The 18,584-nt window shown below is 46.3% G+C and overlaps 1 protein-coding gene across 5 annotated transcripts in view; it reads left to right on the forward strand.

The window, feature by feature from the left end:
* The window catches only part of XYLB (xylulokinase), a 154,621-nt gene that overhangs the window by 115,081 nt on the left and 20,956 nt on the right, over positions 1 to 18,584 (forward strand). For 3 of the 5 annotated variants that reach the window (XM_053265461.1, XM_053265458.1, XM_053265462.1), the window contains exons 16-18: positions 11,750 to 11,808; positions 13,314 to 13,401; positions 15,049 to 15,143. In XM_053265461.1, coding sequence (XP_053121436.1) covers positions 11,750 to 11,808; positions 13,314 to 13,401; positions 15,049 to 15,143 — 242 coding nt within the window. Of the gene's footprint in view, positions 1 to 11,749; positions 11,809 to 13,313; positions 13,402 to 15,028; positions 15,144 to 18,584 lie in introns of those variants that run through there. The other 2 variants (XM_053265460.1, XM_053265459.1) reach the window with 2 other exon arrangements.

The following is an 18,584-nucleotide window of genomic DNA, read 5'->3' on the forward strand; positions in this document are numbered from 1 at the left end:
ATGTCTTGGTCTCAAAAATGAAACTGCAGTGGCATACAACCCTCACTTCCTGTTCCCATATGAAAGCTGCTGTTTGAGTGGCAGGACTGTGATACAGAGAGGAGGAGAAGCACTGCCCCAGGACCTCTATGGGTCACACTTATTTGTCTGACACTGGTCAGCACCCAAATGGCCACCTTCAGTTGGAAACAGCCAATCAAACTGAATTAGTCCTGATCTCTCTTGGAATACTGCATTTGGGACAAAGCTCCATTTGCTGCCTTGGCGTTGATGCTTGCCCTGGCATTAAATATGGACCTGCACAGAGCACAGATTCTTTTCAAGGAATGGGAGGAACTCCACTTACTTACGCAGCATCATTTGGCTGCTCTAGCAGGAGACACGTTTTATCTCTTGGAACAGCCTCTCTTTGCACCATCTGGCAATTTTAATATTTTTATGTGCCAAGGAACTTGAAGCTTAAACGCAGTCAATTCCGGGCACCTTGCAGTGAGAAACGATGTCACCAGATTGGAAGAAGGGGAAAAAAAAGATGCACTGAGATAAACAAAAATTGAGAGATGGGTGATTTCTAGCAGTTGGCAAATTAAGAGACTGTTAAGGAGAAGATGGTTGTGTTTCCCGTATTTAAGGTCTGCACTGCGTGTTTCATTTGAGAGGCAGTTTTGACACAGATGCAACCAAATGATTTAACATTTAAATAAAACTCCCAAACAAGTAACATTTTGTTGAGGGTTGCTGTATGGTTGACCACATGGGATAATGGTGCCCGTAGGAAGTCCATATTTAGGGAAAGAAGGGGGGAAATCCCTGCACTGACTTCCATGTTCTCTCACTATGTTACATAAGAATACAAGAAGAGCCCTGCTGGATCAGGCTAAAGACCCATCTAGTCCAGAATCCTGCTTGGCTCAGTTGCCAAATAGGTGCATCTGAAAAGTCCACAAGTGGGGAAAAGAGGTGCTGAGATACTTCCCTCCATTCTGTTTTCAACATACAATGCATTTTGCATGGTGGTGGCAGCCACAAGAAGGAAACAAGGGCAACCAATTGCAACCCAGAAAGATGGGGGAAGGTTAGCTAGCCAAAGCAGAAATGTCTGTTCCACAGTTATCACTTTCCGTTTATCAGTGTCAGAGACCTCTCTAGGCAGGTGACTGATCAACAGCCTGAATAACACTGCACTTGTACAAAGACATTGTGCTCATGCAACGCTGTTGTGCCATACGCAAGCATATTTGTGCCCGCACAACAAAGTGTGCAACTTGTGGCCTTCCTCATATGTTTTGTGGGGAACCTTTGTGGAATAGCACAGCCACACATTTCCCCAAATCCCCATGATTTAATGCAGCCACATGATCTTCTTGCACTAGCGCAACTTTGTTCATTGAGTGCAAGTGAGTTAGGGTATTGGCCACTGTGATTTTCATGCTTTCAAGCTCTATGGAATCCTTAGTGTGGTGGGGCATTGGCTAGCACCAGGGAAGTTTTCTTTGCCTAGCCATAGAACATCCATTGCCAACTTTGTTGTTTCTCCTTTATTTTTAAACTGAGAATCTAATGAGACATGAGAGGGGAGTATGAAATCAACGTGTTGGACTTCCTCTGGCTGAATGAATGGGGTGTGTCTGTCTGTCCTGATTAATGTGCCTATTGTCATTTGGCTCACCATCATTCATTGTCATTCTCTAATTGATTTGTCCTCATATGGATGTTCTGCAGGGAGTGTAATTTAGACCCAAGTTATCCAGAGACGGTTTCTGTGCTGTTCACTTTCCCACAGCCCCCATGTTGTTTAATACAGTGCAGTAGAATTTGGTGACATTTAATGATCATTAAAACAAGGGATTTATGGCACACACTTAAAGCCAAGGGTATTTCAGGTTATCCCTAGGTATACTTTCCCCACTTAATTATGTCAAATGCATCTGAACACAAACATGGAATAAAAGTTAAATCTTTCTCAACTTGAAAGTAATACTGTAATGGGTTCCAGTGTAAAAGGTATCATGAAAACCTGGGTCTATGTCAAGCAAACTTAAGCAGGTTCTCACATTACATTTCTGTAGTCAAAAAAGTCATTCTCTTTCCTGCTTGTGTGGGCTGAGTTGTCTTGTGTTGAATTAGCAATGCAAACATTGACTTCCCAGCAGGTAGGGGAAGTAGAACCCTTGAAGTGGTGCTGGTACCCATATAATAATACAGGAGAACCTAGTTACTTGTGAGGGTTCCGGTCCTTGGCTACTACTGCGAGGAGCAGAACCGTGAGTAATGAGGCATTAGGGCTAAGGGGAAAGGGGAGTTAGGTTCAAGGGTGGAAGGAAAAGTTGGAAAAAGCCCCCAAACCACCCCAAACATACTGTGGTGTGCTCTGTGGTTCCCCTATGTACCCAGGCATGCACCCCAAAGGATGAAATTGTTAGAGGTTGTTGATTTTTACCCACAATAGGTAAAACAGCAGAGCACTAAGGAATGAGCACACACTCCAGTTACAGAGTAGGTAGCAGAGGATGGTTTGGATATTGCAGCTATTTAGAGAAAACACATGGAGATCCTTGTGTGAAAACATTTATTGGTTAAATACACTTAGACAGGAAAGACCTATATCTAATCTAAAGGACTACATAGTGGATAGGTAAGGAGAGAGAGAGATGTTTCCATCTGCTCTCTAGGAGGAAAGGAAGGATTGTGACTCAGCACAGGAAGTGCTGCAGAGTCAGTTCAGGGGTCATAGAGTAGGGACAGATAGGGAGACCCTGACTCACTGTCTCTACTCCCAATGCCCCTAGTGGTCAGTTGGTGCAAAAGGTCAATGCACTGGAAGTTCATCTCCAACAGAAATGGCCCCCCAAACTACAAACGTTTGTGGGGTTTTGTGGAGAAAAGTTTTTCTCCACAAAAGGAGAAAAAGTCCCCCTTTTCAGGAAATGAGCCACCAAATGGCTCTTCCTGTATCCTCCTCTCTCCTCAAGACAAAATGGCAGCCTGAAGAGACTTCCGCAGTTGCTTCCGGCCCTCTAGGAACTGCGGATATGTGGGTTTTATCCCATTAGTATCCACAAATAATGGAAACGGGTGACTATTAGACACCTGCGAATATGCAGAACCGCAAATTGCAGTTCCAGCTGTGGCCCTTCATGTGTTGTTGGACTACAGGAGGAGAACTGATCTTGGAGCAAGCATGAATTGTCCTCTTTGCTAAGTAGGTTTGCCCTGGTTTGCATTTATTTATTTTGTACATTTGAATTTAGTACATTCGAATGGGAGACTACATGTGTGAGCACTGCAAGATATTTCCCTTAGGGGATGGGGCCGCTCTGGGAAGAGCACCTGCCTGCTTGCATGCAGAAGGTTCCAGGTTCCCTCCTTGGCATCTTCAAGAGAGGGCTGAGAGAGACTCCAGCCTGCAACCTTGCAGAAGCCACTGCCAGTCTGTGTAGACAATAGGTTTGTTTTGGGTTTTTTTTTAAAACATTTATATACTGCTCCATACAAAAAAGTCCCTGGGCAGTTCACAATATAAAAACCATTAAAACATTAACATAATTTATAAACTAAAAGCCTGAATAAACAGGTATGTTTTAGGTTATTCTTAAAAACATTCAGAGAAGGGGAGATTCTAATTTTGTTAGGAAGCGCGTTCCTGAGTCCCAGGGCAACTCTAGAAAAGGCCTGGTTTTGAGTCGCCACCAATCGAGCCAGTGGCAACTGCAACTGGACCTCCCCAGATGATCTTAACAGGCGGTGGGGTTGATGAAGAAGAAGGCATTCTCTTAAATACCTTGGACCCAAGCCATTTAGGGCTTTATAGGTAATAACCAGCACTTTGTATTTCACCCGGAAACCTATTGTCAGTCAGTGTAATTTTTTTCAAATGGGTGTAATATGATCTCTTCTGGCATCAAGCATGACTTGTCCCCATAGCTAAGCAGGGTCCACCCTGGTTGCATCTGAATGGGAGACATGATGTGTGAGCACTGCAAGATATTTCCCTCAGGGGATGAAGCCGCTCTGGGAAGAGCAGAAGGTTTCAAGTTCGCTCCCTGGCTTCTCCAAGATAGGGCTGAGAGAGATTCCTGCCTGCAACCTTGGAGAAACTGCTGCCAGTCTGTGAAGACAATACTGAGCTAGATAGACCAATGGTCTGACTCAGTATATGGCAGTTTCCTATCCCCAGAAACCAACCTGGCTGCTGCATTCTGTACTAGCTTGCAGTTTCCAAACTCTGTACAGAAGGCAGCCCAACGAGGAGCACATTGCAGTAGTCAAGTCTGGATGTTATCAGCATATGCACCACTGTTACCAGCATATGCACTGTCTGAATGTTTTTAAGAATGACCTAAAACATAACTGTTTATTCAGGCTTTTAGTTTATAGTTTTAATTATGTTAATGTTTTAATAGTTTTTATATTGTGAACTGCCCAGGAACTTTTTTGTATGGGGCAGTATAGAAATGTTAAAAAAAAAACCCAAAACAAACCTATTGTCTACACAGACTGGCAGTGGCTTCTGCAAGGTTGCAGGCTGGAGTCTCTCTCAGCCCTATCTTAAGGTCATTTATCTCCAGAAATGGATGTAGCTGGCGAATCAGCCAAAGCTGATAGAAAGCACTCCTGGCCCCTGCCTCAACCTGAGAAATCAGAGAGAGGTTTGGGTCCAGAAGTACTCCCAGACTACGTACCTGCTGTTTCCAAGGGACTGCAGTCCTGTCCAGAACAGTCAGATCAAAATAACTTCCTGGCCTCCTACAGTGAGTACCTCTGTCTTGTCTGGATTCAGCCTCAGTTTGTTCTCCCTCATCCAGCCCATTACCACCTCCAGGCAGGCATTTAGGGAAGTTAGGCCATTTCCTGATGAAGCTGACATGGAGAAATAGATTTGAGTGTCATCAGCATACTGATAACACCCTGCACCAGATCCCCTGCTGATCTCTCCCAGGAGTTTTATGTAGATGTTAAAAAGCACTGGAGACAGTATGGAGCCTTGCGGGGCTGCATACTGGAGCTCTTGTTTTGAAGAGCAACAGTCTCCAAGTGACACCATCCGGAACCTTCCTGAAAGGTAGGAGCAGAACCACAGCAAAGCCGTGCCTCCATTCTCAACCCTTCCAGGTGCCCCAGAAGGATACTATAGTTGATGGTATCGAAAGCCACCAAGAGACCCAATAGGATCATTAGAGTCACACTCCTCCATCAATTCCTAATTGGAGATCATCCCACAGGCCAAACAAGGCTGTCTCAACCCCATAGCCTGTCCAAAAGCCAGTTTGAAATGGGTCCAGATAATCTGCTTCCTCCAAGACAGCCTAGAGCTGAGACACCACGACTCTCTTGATCACCTTTCCCAAACATGGGAGGTTGGAGACTGGTCTATAATTGCCCAGTTCTGAGGGATCCAATGCAGGCCTCTTCAAGCGTGGTGTAATAATTGCCTCCTTGAGACAAGGAGGCACCCTGTCCTCCCTCAGAGAAGCATTAATGATCTTAACAAGGCCCTCTCCAGTAACCTCGCTGCTAGATCGTATAAGCCATGTTGAGCAAGGGTCGAGAGAACAGGTGGTGAGGCGCAGTGTCCCAAGGATCTTGTCCACATCCTCGGGAGTCAAAAACTGAAATTGATCCAACTTAACCACACAGGAGGAGCTGCTTTGAGTTCATCTAGCTCAAATAGTGAGCTAGATGGGCCAATGGTCTGACTCTGTACAAGGCAGCTTCCTATGTACCTAATTCTCATGATCCCAGGCACAGTGGCCAGTAGCCAGGGATTATGGAAGTTGTAGGCCAACGTGTGCAGGAAGGGCACAGTTTGAGACCTCTGCATTAGCTTTATTTATTTATTTGATTGATTGATTGATTGATTTACATATTGCCCTTCCAAAAGTGGCCTAGGGAGGTTTACACTAAAATAAAAAATATATAACAGTTAAAATCAAAAGCCAATTAAAAGCAGATTAAAATTATAGTTAAAACTGGATGAACTAAATATTGATTTGTGTGTTCACAGAACTTTACATATACTATCTCAGCCATGTAAGGTAGATCAGGAGCAGGCGCGGCCCATGAATGCGCCTCCTGAGGGCAGCGGGTGGCATCTTTAAGTGTAAACGGAGCCGGTGCTCCATGCCGCCCAGCAGCCTCTGCGGCAGGGAATTTCCTCCGCCACTCACCTGGCTGCTGGTGGGGGCTCGCCTCCGTGGGAGCCAGGTGAGTGGTGGAGGCGATTCCCTGCGGCAGCATGGAGCACTGGCTCCGTTTACACTTAAAGATGCCGCCTGCCGCCCACCTCCCCGGAGGCGTGTTCACAGGCCGCACCTGACCAGGAGTATTTATTTATTGTTAAATTTATATACTGCCTTTCATTAAAACAATCCCAAGGTGGTTTACAGCAAAATTTAAAAACCAGATTGTAAAAAAGACACAATTAAAATATTAAGCTAAACATACAAAACAAATCTGATTTAAAAATTTAAAACACAAGCATAAAAGCCATACAAAGTACAAAGAGCAGCAGCAGAGACAATCACAATAAAGCCCTGGTAAAAAGCCATGATTTAACATGCTTTTTAGAAGCTGCGATGGAGACTGAGGAGCGAATAGCCACCGGGAGAGCATTCCAGAGTCTGGGGGCAGCAACAGAGAAGGCCCAGTCCTGTGTGCACGACAACCGAGGCTCCCTCATTGTTGGCACCTGGAGCAGAGCCCCCTCAGATGACCTCATCAAGTGGGCAGCAACCCTTGGGAGTATTTCCCCTGTCTTGCAGATGGGGAGCTGAGGCTGACAGAGGATGGCTTGTATAAGAACCTAGTAAGTTTATTGAAGAGGCAAGATCTGAACTAGTCACCTCCTGCTTCACAGTTTACTGTTGCAGCTAAACATATAGTAACGCTATAATACAACTATATGTGCTACTGGCTCAGAGGGCTGTTCTTAGGTTAATTTCTTCACAATCCTTTGTTCATTTATTTCATTTCATTTTATTTAACATATTTCTATACTGTCCACTACCGAAATCGGTAGTCGTCATGATCATGAGCTTTAACTTAATGAAGTGCATAGTACAGCTTACTTGTCAGCATTTTTGTATTGTTTTGGCAATTAATTATGCTTTCTGAAAACACACTAATCATATTGGCTACACACACACACACACACACACACCCTTAGATAAGATGATAAAAGATTGTGGCTTTGTTTCTCTTCAAGCTGTTAGATTTCTGTAAGCTAAATTTCATGCCTTAAGTATCTTCTTGTTGCTAGGCAACACCATCCTCCTGTTTGTGAGAGCCCCGTCCAGTGGATGAATTGGTACCACCTTGTGCTTGCCTGTTAAGGTACACATCAGATACCAGTCTCCATAAGCAGTTTTATAGAGACGTAGAGTGATTCTGTAAAGGATTCCTTCAGCCTATTAGCCTGTTCCTTTGCTGAAGCATACAGACTTAATGTGGCCAGATAAATGACCCCATCAGCTCTTTGTTTCAAAAGGAAGATTGAGATTTTAATACTAAATGTACAGGGTGGCTGCAAACTTTTCAGTGCTATAAGTGAAGTGCTAAGATGGTGACCCTCCCATCAAGTCCTGGGTCTCCTGAAGCTAGTCTTATTTTCTCATCCACCCCATTTGGCTCCATGATTCCCTGGCAAGTTAGGAGGACAGGAACAGCAAATGTCCTGGCCCCATTTTCTTTGTAGTCTCTTGCTTCAGTCTTAAAACAGGACACAGGATGCTGGACCTTTCTCACTCATGTTTGTTCTTCTGTCTCAGCCTCACCTCTTATTTGGCAAACAGTTACAGCCTGACTGGTCACCAGTGACATTTCACTAGCCTATGAAATCCAGGCAGACTTTGCAACAGAAGCTCATTGCCTCAGTGGAGTGGGACTCCTGGTTTAAGTGTCACGAGCGACCTCCACCTCGAGGTGTGACTCTTGAGTCTGACCTTGAGGAAGCAGGACCAGCACTGGATCCAGTCCTTGGCCCTAACACCAGGCCAGAGCCTGAGAGAGCCCCAGAGGTGAAGCCCTACCAAACACCCTCAGAATTTGAGTCTTCCAAGTGGCTCCCTTACAACCCTCCCATACCATTGCACTCCCTGCTACCTGCACACCAGCACTGGCAACAAGCTAGGTAGGATCAGGTAGAGAGGAAGAGGAGCACCAGATTCCAGGTATAAGGCTCCACCTTGGACACTTCCACTCTCCAGGCAGGGAAGCAGAGCCCAGGAAGACTGAGCTATTTAAGCACTTCGTCTACCTCTGATTGATGCTCGGCCAACTTGTTCATTGCAGCTGTCCGTGATGCTGCAAACCACCTTGTCTCACCTGCCACTTTCCAGATCTTGTGGGCTCTTGGCTGAGGGATGGGACAGTCCTTTATGTCTCTGTGCAGGTTTCTGTTTGCTTGGATCTCTGAATCTGCCTGTGTCCTGGAACCCTGCCTGTCCTGGAGAGCTGGAACCAAGTCCCTACTGACCGCCATGAGTTTCATTCAAGAGTTTCATTCTTGACTTGATTTTTCTAGAGTTCCTGGGTCATTAGGCTTGCTCTCATAACCAACAGCTGGGTAGGAGGAGCCCCCAGCCAGGCTCCAAGCCCTGTGGGTGCTCCCGAGAAACAGACGTGTGTCGGCAAAAATTGAGGTAGGAGGAGGGATGAGTCATTGTGTACCAGTCGCAAACTGGGTAGGATGGTGTGGGAGATGCTTTTCCTCCATCTTTGATACAGTGCTGGGAATACACTGGGGAGGAGAGCTGCTCTTGTGGTAGTGGGCATGGATTGTCCCCTTTGCCTAGCAGGGTCTGCCCTGGTTTGCGTCTGAATGAGAGACTGCATGTGAACACTGCAAGATGCTCTGGGAAGAGCACTTGCCTGCTTGCATGCAGAAGGTTCCAAGTTCCCGCTCTGGCATCTCCAGACAGAACTGAGAGAGACTCCTGCTGGCAACCCTGGAGAAGCTACTGCCAGTCTGTGTAGACCATACTGAGCTAGATGGACCAAGGGTCTGACTCTGTATATGCCAGCTTTCTATGTTCCAATGCTGCTGTCCTACCCAATTGCAGCTAGCACAGTCACTTCTCTGTCCTCCTATCTTAATTTTTGCTCCTCCTGGCTCCTACACAACTCTCGGTCATTAGAACCAGCCTAGTGTGTAAGAACAGCCAGGCTCAGAACTGCAAATCTTTAATGTCACTTTTTGGTTTTTAGGAAAAGGAGCAAGGCATCTTCTGGAACAAACCATAAGGATTTTAGAGTAGTTGCCACTGCTGCTGTTTTCACTACTACTTCTTTTTCGTTTTCTTTGGTTTTGCCTCGTTTTCTAAGCCTAGTGGTTTTAGCGGTTATTTTTCACTGGTTTCTGTGACATGTTTCTGAAAATATTGGCAGGGCTCTGTCACTCTGCGCAGGTATAATTGAAACTTGTTTTCTCCAAGGAATCACTCGACTGTGTGTTTTATTTGTTTACTGACATTGACAGAGATCTTAATGGCTTTTAAAACCCAATTTGTGCATCGCTGAATATCCTCCAAAGAGGAAGATCTGATTAAATTTATCAGTGGAATGAAGTCTCCTCTCTGCAGAGCTTTTGGCTGCATTGTGAAAGTTTGCACCCAGGCAAAGCATGTTGGGCAGTGTGCAGTCGGTTACCTGTCTTATTATGACTGCATTCAGACAGTCCTCCTAACTATATGGGCTCACCTTCACAGATATGAAGGACAAAATGAGATAGGAGGCCTTAATTGGTTGTATTGTACCCACATATTTGTTCTAATCCATTAAACGTATTGTGCAGAATCCAGCTGGACTATTATTTTGGTTCTTAGGTGTCCTATATTAATATGCCAGACTCCTGCAAGCCTCACATAGAGAGTGCCAGTGTCATGATAACATAAAAAGAGACTTGCTGGATCAGACCCAAGGCCCGTCTAGTTCAGCATCCTGCCTCCCACAGCAGCCCACCAGATGCCCTCAGGAAGCCCACAAGCTAGAGATGAAGGCATGTCCCTTCTCCTACCTTTGCTCCCCTGCAACTGGTATTCAGAGGCATCCTACCTCTGAACCTGGAAGTAGCCAGTGCCTTCAGGACTAGCAGCCATTGATAGACTTGTCCTCCATGAATTTGTCCAAACCATATAGTCCCATCTTTAAAGATCTGAAGGACAAAACAAAATGGCTGTCCCTGGTTGGTTGTACTGCCACCTATATATCTGTTCTAATCAGTAACTGTATTGCACACAATCTAACTGGAGTATTATTATGGTTGTTGGGTGTACTGTACTAGATCGGTATGCCTAACTTCTGCAAGCCACACATAAGAACATAAGAGTCTTGGGGCTGACCCCTCTAGTTCAAGCAGAAACAAAATACGAATGAGGGATGGGAAAGAGATTTTGGTGCAAAACCTTTGCATCACTTTTTTTGCTTTGCTTCTTGCACTTACATGTCAAATTATATAACTAGGAACGCAGGAAAAATGCCATGAAGAGCCAACTTTATATGTATTTAGGGAGGCTATTCACGTGTGTATAAAAACCATGCTAAGGGAGCCTAGCCCGGTTTTGTATGTGTGTGTTAACTGCTGGGATTGGGCCGATCCCAGAGGCACTATGGCGGCGAACTCGCCTAAGTAGCCGCACATCAAAACGAGCTTATGGGAGCAAGCGCTCCCTTAACCCCGTTTTTTAGATCGTCTGGCAGCCACAGCTGATTGCAGCCTTGGCTGCCAGACTGCGGGGAGCCAGAGAGGGGTCCCCATGATGCACTGTGCACTCACGCGGTGCATCATGGTACTTCTGGGGGCTGGGACAACACATCCCAGCCACTGACCTCCCTGCTGCCTAGGTGTGTGGGGAATCATCTGGGTGCGCAGGGAGCGTGCCCAGCAACACCAGATGGATCATCTGCGGGGAAGGTAGGTTTAACCCACCTTCCCTGCAGCCTGCTCTGGAGCCTTTCCCACTGCTTGTGAGAAGAGGCTCAGGATATGAGGTGAGTGATATAACCATAGATTTAGGGCCAATTCGCATAGCCCTTCATTCCTCCAGAAATGTGGACTGACTGCCGTTCGTGGTGATGCAATGGTCTACAAGCTTCACCATGTGCCCAGCTCATCTGTTGAGGGGTTCCCTCTAAGGGGGGTCTTGTAGACCCTTTAAAGCATATGCAGACTCCCAGCTGGTAGATACCTTGTGCTTTATTGTGCGAGCTCGGAGAGATACAGAAAGCAAAGCATTGGTTTCTGTTCTCTAACTTAGGGCTGGCACTGCAGCTGTCTTTATAGTTATTGGTACATCACATTGTCTCATAGGTTGTATTCAACTCGTGGTTCCACAAGCAACTTTGTTAACTATCCTTTAACCGGATTGACTATCAGCTTGTAAGCTGAGCAACTTCCTTACAATGTGAAACATTTACAGGTTTCCTTGTTCCGTATACGTGGTGTATCCATCTAGCTAAAAATGGCTTTAAGCAAGATCAGGCAATTAAGCACACTTCCACACATGCATGCAATGCATGATGTGCCAAATGTAAATTTCACAAGTTGTGTGCAGAACAGGGAAGCAGGCGCCTTGTTTCATCGCATACATATGTCAACTGACAAGTCTGTGCAAGCAAAGGATTGTGTGAATCAGCGTTCTCAGACCATTAATACTGTTTGTCTAATATAAGCAACAATCTAGCAGAACCAGGCAGAGCACAAATGTGGCGGTGTGCTTGTGTAAATTTCACTTGCCTCTTTTTTGCTTTGTAGTGCCAACAACAAGAATCCTGGCTACCGGTGGGGCTTCCTACAATAAAGAAGTCTTACAGGTAAGTTCAGCCTACTGAATTTTCTGGAGTGGAGAGCCAGTCTTGCAGTAGGGAGCATGCATTGTCCCCTTTGCTAAGCAGGGTTTGCTGTGGTTTGCATTTGTATGGGTGACTACATGTGACCGCTGTCTGCTGTAAGATATTTCCCTTAGGGGATGGGGCTCGTAGCTCAGTGGTAGAGCATCTGCTTGCATGCAGAAGGCCCCAAGGCCCCCTCCTGGTAGCACCTCCAAGTTAGGGCTGAGAGAGACTCCTGCCTGCAACTTTGGAGAGCTGCTGCCAGTCAGCGTAGACAATACTGAGCTAGATGGACCAGTGGCCTGACTCTACAAGGCAGCTTCCTATGTTCCTAATTTGTGATCTCTCAAGCATGCTGTTTCAGCTAGGCTGTGAGACTCTGGGGCACTGAGCAAGTCCTGGAGGGAACTGACCTTGAGTGGGAGTTGTGTATCAGTGAGGAGCAGGTAGGGGGCATAGGTTGTAGGTAGTCAGCTCGGAGTCAGTCTCTTCAGGATCTTAGAGAACTCCCTGGGAAGATGCTTGAAGAGTAATCTGAGGGACAACTCAGGGTGCGTTACATGTTCATATTACATATTCAAGCATGCATGTTAGAATTTCAATGCTTTGGAAGGAGGCTATTGAGAATGAAGAAGCAGGATACTGTGTGTGTGTGAGAGAGAGAGGGAGGGAGGTGGGGGCAGATGTGGGTTGAGAAAACCGGGTGCACTGCTTTAAGTGGCGATTCTCTTGTATTTAGCAGGGGGAGAACAACTGTCCCTATCCAGCCCCAGCACAGCATCCCTCCAGTGGCTGTTGCTGGTGTCTGTTTCTGGACTTCCCAAGGCATGGCTTGACGGCATGTGATGCCGCAACCTTGCTGAAGCTAAGCAGTTGCAGGTCTGGTCAGTGCCTGAATGAGAGACTGCTTGTGAACTCTATGTATGCCTGATAGATGTGCTTTATAATCAATACGAGTCTGCTCCCTTCGATTAATTCTGTGATTGGCCAGACCTGCCTTTTAATCAAAACCTCAAAACCACATCATTTTCAGGAGAAATAATAGCTTTCCCATCTGTTACCCTTCATCATTTTGGCAGCTTTCTCACAAGCCACAGAAACTTGTGGTACTATGCGGTGTTCCCTCTAATTCTGTGCACAGAATGGGTTTTGTTCTGGGCGGCAGTATCAAGACAGTGTGCATCATGTGCTTTCGGAATGGGGCCTTCCTGATTCAACCTGAGTGGGATCTAAAACTAACTGAGCAGGCATCAAAGCATCAATACACGTGTATGCGCATGCACATGCCTTAGAGAGAACAGTGGTGCCTCGTGACATTTCAGAGTTGTTATCCAGGGACCTCATTGGCCACTTTTCCAAACCTGATGACTGTCATGAGGCCTTTTCTTTGCAGCAAGTGTCTGCTGCAGTGGACACAAAATTGCTTACTTCCTCGCCTCCCCCCGCCCCATAGCCTGGTTGTAACAGATGTTTTTTACACTTCTCAGGTCCTGTCGGATGTGTTCAGTGCTCCAGTTTACACTATTGACACTGCTAATTCAGCCTGTTTAGGATCTGCCTACCGAGCAATTCATGGTAAGTCAACCAAAGTGCCCTCTAAGCAGCAGAAACACACACAGCAGAATATGCCATCCCTGACTGTGTTGGGGAGATATGAGAAGGGGAGGCTGTGAAAAGGAGGAGTGCGAAACTAGCCCTACTCAAAAATAGACTGGGCTGGACGTGAAGTGGGGCCATCTCCCCACCTGCATCTTCTTACTTGCCTTGCCAGTTCCTCTCCCCCTAAGTCAGTCTCTTTTAGCTTATTGAAGGTGGGAGAAGAAACAACTAGGAAGGAGGACAAGGAGTGATCATGTGTGTGAGAAGAGCTGGATGGGACAGCTTTTCCTCCTACCTTGGTAAAATGTTGGATATGAGATCTGGGGAGAAGGGCACCATCCCATCCCACCCCGCTCCCCTCTCACACACAATCTCTCCCCCTTCCTCCTACGTAGTTGTCTACTTGCACACAACTGAAAATTGGGAGCACACACAGCTCCCAAAGCTGGGTAGGACCCTTGGTGCAGGGACCTATCCTCTCATTCTTTGTAAACCACCATGAACATTGATGGTGCTGTATAAAGAAATAATAATAAAGCTTTACAGAAGCGTTCCCCCCCCCCGCAATTTCTGGTTGCAAATGACCAACATGGATATGAATAAACACAAGTAAAGAGTCTTATGGCACTTTAAGGACGGACAGATTTGCTGTGACATGTCCTTTCCTAAACTAAAGCCCACTTTATCAGAGTCCTCAGAAACCTCCGCCACAATAGACCCACTGTTCTTCAAGGTTAGGAACATTGGAAGTTGCATTATCCCGAGTCAGAGCATTGGTCTATCTAGCTCAGTACTGTCTACACTGTCTGGCAGCGCTGTCCAAGGTTTCAGTCAGGAGTCTTTCCCAGCCCTACCTGGAGATGCTGCCAGGGATTGAACCTGGGACCTTCTGCATGCAAATGTTCATATTACATATTCCCATAGCCCCATCCCCTATACGGTTCCACAGTCATCCTTTTTTGTTTGTTTGCTGCAACAGATTCATGTGGCTACCCCAGGAGATCTCAACCTTGGGTCCTCAGATTTTGTTGGTCTACAACTCCCACAACGGCTTTATGGCTGGGGATGATGAGAGTTGTAGTCCAACCACATCTGGGAACCCAAGGTTGAGAACTGCTGGGCAACCCCTTTGGGATAGATCTGTGTGGGCAGACAGGCTAGTAAGTATATGTGTGGTCTCACTGGTAATACTGAGGCATTTTTCTGTCTCTTCCCCACCCTTCAGGCCCCCAGACTCTGCACTTTCTAGTTGAACCCATTTTTGAGGGTGAGTGGGTTGCCCATCCTTTGTCCAGAGATTCATTACTTCTCCATATTTTTCTCATCTATTTTTCTGCCTTATTGGTGTTCCTCAATGATTACTGATACTGTTGAACTTGCAACTCTGTGGCTAGCTTTGCCCTCCACAGGACAAATTGAATGATTGACGTAAACTCAATCTCCGAGCCCTCGCCTGCCCAGGCCCAAGTGCATTGGAATGTAAGATCTTTACCCTTTATCCTTCACTTCTGAATGCTGACCTGACCAAGGAAGATCAATGCAATGTATTAATTTGCCAAGGAGTCCAGGCACATCCTTCATCTTGTTTCTGCTCATTGATTAGGTCTGTGATCCTCATTGCAGGACTTGTGGCAGAGACAAATGCGTCCTTGAATGATGTTGTGAAATTAGCACCAGGACCCAAATTAGTTGCTACTCCGGCGGCTGGCGTGGCTCAGGTGAGGTGGCTTTGGGCAGTTTTCTCGGTTGGCTCTGGTTTTTCATTTTAGTTGCTTTTTGCTTTAAAAATAGAACAGTTCATAACTGAACTTTGTACACAGGAAGAGATTTCTAACATTTGAATCATACCGTGAATCTGTTCTGCAAGTATCACGGGAACATAGGAAGCTGCCTTAAACTCAGTCAGTTCATTGGTCAATCTAGCTCACTATTGTCGACTCTGATGGGCAGCGGCTCTCCAGAGTTTCAGACAGGAGTCTTTCCGAGCCCTACCTGGAGATGCCAGGGATTGAACCGAAGACCGTCTGCATGCAAAGCAGATGCTCTACCAGCTTCTTCCACCCCCATCCTTGTTTAAGAGTGCCCAGAATTCATAGGAACAGTGGAAGCTGCCTTATTCTGAGTCAGAACATTGGTTCATCTAACTCAGTATTGCCTACTCTGATTGGCGGGGGCTCTCCAAAGTTTCAGGTAGGAGTCTTTCCCAGCCCTTATTGGAGATGCTGCCAGGGATCAAACCTTTCTGCAAGATATTCCCCTCAGGGGATGGAGCCACTCTGGGAAGAGCATCTAGGTTCCAAGTTCCCTCTCTGGCTTCTCCAAGATAGGGCTGAGAGAGACTCCTGCCTGCAACCTTGGAGAAGCCGCTACCAATCTGTGAAGACAATGCTGAGTTAGATAGACCAATGGTCTGACTCAGTATATGGCAGCTTCCTATGTTCCTGTGCATGCGAAGCAGATGCTCTGCCATGAAATTCCACAGGCTTTCAGGGAAGAGGGATTGGTTCATGTTGCAAAGGATTCTGGGGCATTTTCTACTATGTGCAGTAGTGATGAGCCCGGACCGTTCCAGTGGCCATTCTACAGGCCCCCGGACCGGTCCGGACATGGGCGGTTCGGGGTTCAGGTGATTCAGGGTGGGGGGTTCCTTTAAAAGCGGGGGGAGGGTTTACTTACCCCTCCCACCGCTTTCCCCCTCCGGAGCCTGTAGTTCTGTTAATAATTGGGGCGGCAGGATACCTCCCTGCCGCCCCTTCTCCTGTTTGGTGGCCAGTGTTGGCAGATTGAAAATCAGAGAAGACTTCAATAAGCCTTCTGCCAAACGGGTAAACCCCCCACCCCAGTGCTGAACCGCAGTTCCGCGGTTCCGTGCACACCCCTAATGTGCAGTTCACTGCTAGGGCTGTGGAAAAGGCGCTGGAAAGGACTGTTGCAAAGACTGAGAGTGCCCTGTAGAATACAGACCTAACATTCCTGTGGCTGTGCATTATAGGGAAAATTGGTAGTACAGAGCAACCTATATTTCAGGGAAGTCAGTCACTACTGGTCTTTTCACTGAGAACGTCTGAATAAGCTCTTAGGAACCCCAGGATTCCCAGGAACACAATCAGAAAGCCACCACCTAAAGCTACAAAACAGCAGCAAATATTTATATACCGCTTTTCAACCCAAGTTTCCAAAGTGGTTTACATAGATAAATAATAAATAAATAAGCTGGATTGCTGTCCCCAAAGGGCTTGCAATCTAAAAAGAAACATGATAGACGCCAGCAAGAGTAACTGGAGGTATTGTGCTGGGTGGGGTGGGGTGGGGGGCAAGGGTTCTTGGGTCTCCAGGTATTTTTGGACTACAACTTTAATCTGTCAAATGCCATTGTGGCTGGGGATGATGGGAGTTATACTCCAACATCCTCCAGTGACACTTGCTTTAGGGCTTTCTGTGTCAGCTGTGCATACACCTGCTTTGCTGTTGGGATGCCTACCATGTTCTGCTGTGTTAGTAAATGAGTGCCATTTTGCCACCGTGGAAGCTTTCTTAAGTGGGATTAGCGGCAAGTGCGGAGATTTCAAGGGTTTATCACTGCTTATTAAGCTCTTGGGGACTATGCACTGCCTTCTGAGAATGTTAACATGTTCTATAGCAGCAAGCAGCAGTGATGGCAACAAAAGGAATTATGCCAAGCAAATTGCAACTCACTGGTGGGGTAGCTTGGTGACGGGAACAGAAGATGTTCGTTGTTGAACTCCAGTGTGGTGGTTTGGATTCTCAGGATCAGCCTTTCCAACGGCCCCTGCCTATGCCCATTGGAGCATTCCACTTAACCTGCCTTCTCTACAGTTTGGCAAAGGAAGGAAAGGGGAAACTGCAGAATTTCTTGCTTGATGGATCAGCCCATGTGCTCTAATAATGGAGTCCAACAGCCTGGAACTTTTATGATCTCGCCTTCTTCCCCCAACATTTGTCAGTCATAGAGGGCTCAGATAAAGGGATACAGAAATAAAGTGATTTGCCCTACCAGTATTATGGTTGAACCATCCATGGCTGTACAGAAGTTCTGGTTGTGTTTCCCCACTTAGTTCTGTGGTTTTGGTTGCATAGGGTGTAGGTATGGCAGAAGAGAAACCAGTATTCTTGGTCAGACCTGTAGACCACGCACTCCCATAGACTTCCACTGGCTGATAATGTGGAAGTAGGGGCAGAAAAATGTATAGCATGGTGATGCCATTACAGAGGGTAACTTGTACTAGATGAAGAAGCTCGGTGCAGGCTCCCATTTTTGTGGCAGTCCAGTGTGTTCTTACCCCTTCTTTTTTTGGTGTTTTTTTCTTGGCTGTTGGCCTTGATGTCTCCAGACCTGATTATGCTAAAGTATATCTTTTTGGCCCTGGTTCCTTGACCGCCCCCAAAACTTCTCTTCTTTCAGAAATCTGTCAAACTTTGCCCACAATGGTGTAGGTTCCTTCACGAGCTTCATAGCTGCAAAACCACAAAGCCAGAGGGCCTGTCAGTAATACAGTAATGCGTTAGCATGAAAAGTGCAGTAGAAGTTCATAATCTGATGAGTCAGTTTGGTTCTGGTTTTAACAGGGCTGCATCTCCCTGTCCATCTGATTTTGTTCTGTTGAGTTTAGCAGCTTTCACTTAAGTGACGGTTCTTTTTATAAACTTCAAAGTCAACCCGAGGTTAAGCGCTGTCTTCCCGGGGAATTCTCTGTAAAGCAACCTGGCTAAGCCCATGTGAAGTTGTCTTGATCACATTCCTACTCCCCCAGCCCCCCAGCTGAACATACCAAGCCTGCCTCTTTGCCGTGGAAAAAAAGAGGAAGCCATAGCTTTAAAAAGCAAACAGTCTCGTTGAAGAGGGACCTTTATGTCCTCTTGGAGCATTGAAACATATAAACACACCAAATCTTAATTGGAACAGCTCTTTCTTTATTACTGCAACAATCCCTTTTGCAGTATAGGAACTATCCCTGTTAGACAGTAATACCTTAACTGTCCCTCTTGGATCGAGAGCTAGTGTTTCCGCTTACTCTGTATCAGGGGTTCCCAACCTTGAGTCACCAGATGCTGTTGGACTACAGCTCCAGTTATCCACAGTAACAGGGGCCTTTGTGACTGGTCTATATAATAGTAGTCAATGTAGGATGCCCTTGAGA

Source organism: Hemicordylus capensis, chromosome 6, assembly GCF_027244095.1.
Source record: "Hemicordylus capensis ecotype Gifberg chromosome 6, rHemCap1.1.pri, whole genome shotgun sequence".
NCBI classification, from domain to species: domain Eukaryota; kingdom Metazoa; phylum Chordata; class Lepidosauria; order Squamata; family Cordylidae; genus Hemicordylus; species Hemicordylus capensis.